The sequence below is a fragment of the Macrobrachium rosenbergii genome, unplaced genomic scaffold, assembly GCF_040412425.1.
Source record: "Macrobrachium rosenbergii isolate ZJJX-2024 unplaced genomic scaffold, ASM4041242v1 13875, whole genome shotgun sequence".
Classification (NCBI taxonomy): Eukaryota; Metazoa; Arthropoda; class Malacostraca; order Decapoda; family Palaemonidae; genus Macrobrachium; species Macrobrachium rosenbergii.
In genome coordinates, this window is record NW_027100719.1 from 995,798 (window position 1) to 1,000,239 (window position 4,442).

General features: G+C 51.0%; 2 protein-coding genes across 2 annotated transcripts; both read right to left on the reverse strand.

Moving 5' to 3' along the window:
* Nucleotides 1–1,281: 1,281 nt before the first annotated feature.
* Nucleotides 1,282–1,845, reverse strand: LOC136837864 (uncharacterized). The gene has a single exon (XM_067102750.1). It carries the CDS (start codon nt 1,843–1,845, stop codon nt 1,282–1,284), a length of 564 nt encoding a protein of 187 aa, XP_066958851.1.
* Nucleotides 1,846–2,514: 669 nt separating this feature from the next.
* On the reverse strand, nt 2,515–3,492 carry LOC136837866 (uncharacterized). The gene has a single exon (XM_067102751.1). It carries the CDS (start codon nt 3,490–3,492, stop codon nt 2,515–2,517), a length of 978 nt encoding a protein of 325 aa, XP_066958852.1.
* Nucleotides 3,493–4,442: the final 950 nt, after the last annotated feature.

Consider the following 4,442-nt stretch of genomic DNA (forward strand, 5'->3'; position numbering starts at 1 on the left):
CTGCTTCGTCAGGAAGGGACCAAAGCAGTCAGGCTCCGGTGTAGGAGAAGGGCGGGTCACTTGGGTGATCCGATCATCTGGCAGATCGGACATGATCTGCGCCACAGGCCTGCAGCTCAGCTTCTTGCAAGTGGCGCAATTGCGGATAACGGATCTCACGACCGCATTTCCGCGGATGATCCAGAACTTCTCTCTCAGCAACGCCATGAGGTGTGTTTGTCCACAATGGCCATGTACTTCGTGGGTCCAGCGCACCAGCAGCTTGACTACTGGAGACCTGGTCGGAAGAACAATCGGATGCTTCTTCTCAGATGAGATCGTGGATGATGTCAAGCGTCCTCCGACCCGAATCAAGCCGTCTCCCAGAAAAGGACGAAGACAAGCCAGCTTGCTAGACTTAATCACCTCCTGTCTTGTTCAGAGACTTGAACTCTTTCTCAAAACTGGCGGCTTGAACTGACTTCCATACAGCAAGCTCGGCACTCCGTAGATCTCTCACAATGAGCTTAGTCTTGGTCTCCTCGGGTCTAGTCTTCAGGCGGCAGAACTTGAGTGCGTAACCGATGACACGAAGAAACTTCATCCATGACGAAGCGCGAGACGATCATGTCGATGAACGTTTGTTCCGCTGTCGCGATCTCCATCACAGGTAAGTCTCTCTTCACTTCTGGGTCGTCTTCCAGGTCCGCACGTCTGACGTCAGCGGGGAGAGTCGGCCAGTGCTGTTCATCTTTCTTCAAGAAGTCAGGGCCTGAGGACCAGAGGCTTGATTTGACTAGCTGCTCCATCTTAGCGCCTCTGGACGCCAGGTCCGCCAGATTTCGTTCTGTCTCGACGTATCGCCAGCAAGATACATCTGTCAGCTCTCGTATGAGATTCACTCGGTTGCTGACGAATGTCTGGTACCTGGCACTCTCGTTGAAGAGGTACTTCAGTACCGTCGTGCTGTCTGTCCAGAAAAATGAGTCTTCGACGTCAATGTCTAGTTCAGTCTTCATCTTAGAGTCTTGTTGAGCCGCCACGGAAGCCGCCGTCAACTCAGCTCGGGGTATGCTCAATCTCTTCAACGGCGCTACTCGAGCTCTTCCCATGAGCAGTGTGCAGTGAACTTCTCCATCCGTCGAAACCACTCTCGCAGGTATGAGGCGACTCGTAGCCTGTCTGACTCGCATCAGAGAAGTGGTGAAGCTGGAACGACGCTCCTTCTCCGAATGCTGGTGGAATCAAGCTTCTTCTCAGCTTGAACTCCGGAAGCAAGGTGAACTGCTGCAGCCAAGCTTCCTATTGCAACACTTCGGTGTTGCTCATTTTCTCATCCCATGAAAGCTTGCGTCGGCACATCTCTTGAAGGATTTGCTTCCCCAAGAGTGTGAAGGGTGACACTAGCCCCAGAGGGTCGTAGAGGGATGCCACGACAGATAGCACGCCTCTACGCGTGTATGGTTTGTCCCGGACGTCACCTCGGAACGTGAAATTGTCATCATTCATGTCCCAGTGGATGCCTAACGCGCGCTCCGTGGGCAACTCGTCCTTACTGAGGTCTAGAACAGCCACAGAATCATCTCTTTCCCCTTCAGGTACAGTTGCCAGGACACGCTTGTTGTTGGCTGTCCACTGGTTCAGGCGGAAGCCTCCGTCTCGGCAGACGTTGATGAGGTCGTTGATCAGTGTGACACATCTTGCTTCGTCATGGAACGACTTTGGAAGGTTGTCGACGTAGAAGTTCCTCAGCAAAATGGTCGTTGTCTTGTCGTCGTATAAATGTCCATAGTCTTCGGCTGTCTTTCTTGGCAAAAATTCACAACGCTTGGGGAGGAACAGGCTCGAATACGTCTGCGAAGTCATCCTGTACTCTTCGATCCGTCGGGAGGTGTCCCCTTCAGGCCACCAAAGGTATCGTAGCACGTCTCGGTCGTCAATGGGTACTTTAACTTGGTGGAACATCTCTTGGATGTCCGCCATCACTGCAAACTGCCCATTCCTGAATCGCAGTAGGACTCCCCACGAGATTATTTGTGAGGTCGGGCCCTGGTAGGTGGTCATTTAATGAATGGCCGCCAAACCTTGCCTTGAGGTCAAAGACGACCCTCACCTTTGGTTTCGTTGGGTGCTTCACCGCATGGTGAGGCATGTACCATACCCTGCCATCACGTCGTTGTCGAGCCTCGTCTGGAACCCTTTCAGCATAGCCTTTCATGATGTATTTCTGTACTTGCTCGGTGTAGGAAGTACGGTAAGCTTCGTCTGCCTCCAGCTTGCGCTTCAACGTTTGAGCGCGTTTCCGTGCCATGTCATGATTGTCTGGAAGATGAACGTCATCTCGATACGGAAGGCTCGCAACGTAGTGTCCATCTTCTTGTTTGACAGTCTGTCATCAGCTCGACGAAGATTTTGTCTTCGAGCGAGTCTTCGGTCTTTGAGAGAGCCTCCTTCTCCCAAAAGTCTCTGCAGAAGTCCTTCTGAAGAAGTTCTGTCATTTCATCTTGAGGTTGGATACTGTAGACTGGGAGAACGTCATTCTTGCCTCCCGTTGGCCCGAAAGTAACCCAACCTAACTTCGTAAGAACGCCGATGGCTCGTTGATCTTACCATGGCGTTGATCAATATGATCCTGTTCAGGGTCGTGTTCAGTCCGATGATCACTTCGACTTCTTGCTCTGCTTCCGGCAGAGTGTGGAGCTCGACTTCTCGGAGGTGAGGCCACTGACCTAACCACTCGGTCGGCATAAGGTGGTCCGTCGAGATGTTTATCCTGTCGGTTACGAAGGCTTCGCTTATGTGATCACTTTCTGATCCGTCGATATTGCCAATTTCAAGTGAGACGACCTCTCTGCACATGAAGGTTCCTGCCTCCGTGATCATCTTCTGATTACAGGATCTGCCTTGTAAACCGAGCTTCTCAACCAGTCCTTTCGTGACCAGCGTCGGAGCTGAGCCACTGTCGATGAAGGCATAGGTTGCATGCGTGCCGTTGATCAGCGCTGGCACGATCTTCAGCATGGTCCGACCGTCCGGGCAGCTGGTGGCGTGTACATGGGCAGGGGCAGGTTCTGCTTCAGGGTTAGGCGTGGTGGCACTCTCAGTCTCGCTGGCACCCATCTGGTTGCCACCCCTACTAGCGTTCTTCTTTTTTACGTGTTGGTGCACTGGCTCTTTGAGTTGAAGCAGGCTTATGCTCCTTGTGCAGGAGCGTGTGATGGGAGTCGACACCACACTTACTGCAGTTAGGGCCTCCTTGCAATCGCCGTGGTGTGATTCATAGTCTGAAGGCACTTGAAGCATCCGCTTGCTGGTGACGGAGTCCCATCGGTCATTCACGCTCAATCCGCCAAACACATAGCACTTCTCTATGTCATGTCCAGTCTTGTCACAGTGCAGGCAACTCTTTTTCCACCAGAAGGTTGGGGTGGAGTGCACCGGAAGGGTCTTGTTCGTCACAGGTCTATTCCTCCTTTCGTTGTTCGTCTTAGGTCGGCAGTCAAAATATTGCATCTGCTTTGTTATGCGAGCCTGTTTTCTCAGGTAATTGATGAGAGCAGGAAGTTTGTACTTGTGCTCGTCACCCTTGGTGATCCACTAATCTTTACTGGATGAGGAAGCTTGTCGATTATCTTCCGAATGGTCTTATGGAGCTCTAGGCGGATGTAGTCAGATTCAAGGGCTGCCTTAACCTTACTCAGGTAAGACGCGTAGTCTTCTAGGCCTTGACTGTCTGTAGGAGAAATCTCTTTCCAAGCAAACAGCCTCTTTAGATATAGGCCTCAGTCAGGTCATCATCGTCTTCATATTTATGGCAAAGAAGCCTCCACGCTTCCTCATATCCTTCTGACGGAGGCATGTGGAGACACATTTCTATCAGATTCTTGGCTGGTCCTCTCAAAGAATTATGGAGGTGGGTAAGTCTTCTAGCAGGATCATCAGAGTTACTCTCCACCACCCATAAGAAGGCATTGCGGAACATCGAGAACTTGGTCATGTCTCCATCAAATACTTCTAGGTTAATAGGTGGCAGGAGAGCACGTCGGCTAAGCTCTTGTTGACTAGCCAATGTTGAGTCTAAAGCCTTGAGGATAGAATCGTATGTGGAGACGTCGGGCGATGGGCGCCGGCACGAATAAAGTTGAGTTGGGGTTGAGCGGAGCGTCTATCGGCGTGGAATAAAACTGAGTTTCTGTCTCAGGTGCGGGCTGATGGGCAGGAATGGACGTTTTAGGACGAACACTCATGAATTCATACCAGAAATTGATTAATTGTGCCATCTGCAATGCATGAATTGACATCATTCCTCCATTCAACAATCTTCTGTCTAGGTGGTGATGCGGAAGCACTTGATCTTCTAGAAACACCCGACACTCTAGAACCTCCAACTTCAGATCTCGTCTCGTACTCAATACTTAGTTCTTCTAATTTAGTCTTTGAAGCTAAAGCTTTTTCTTCGGTTC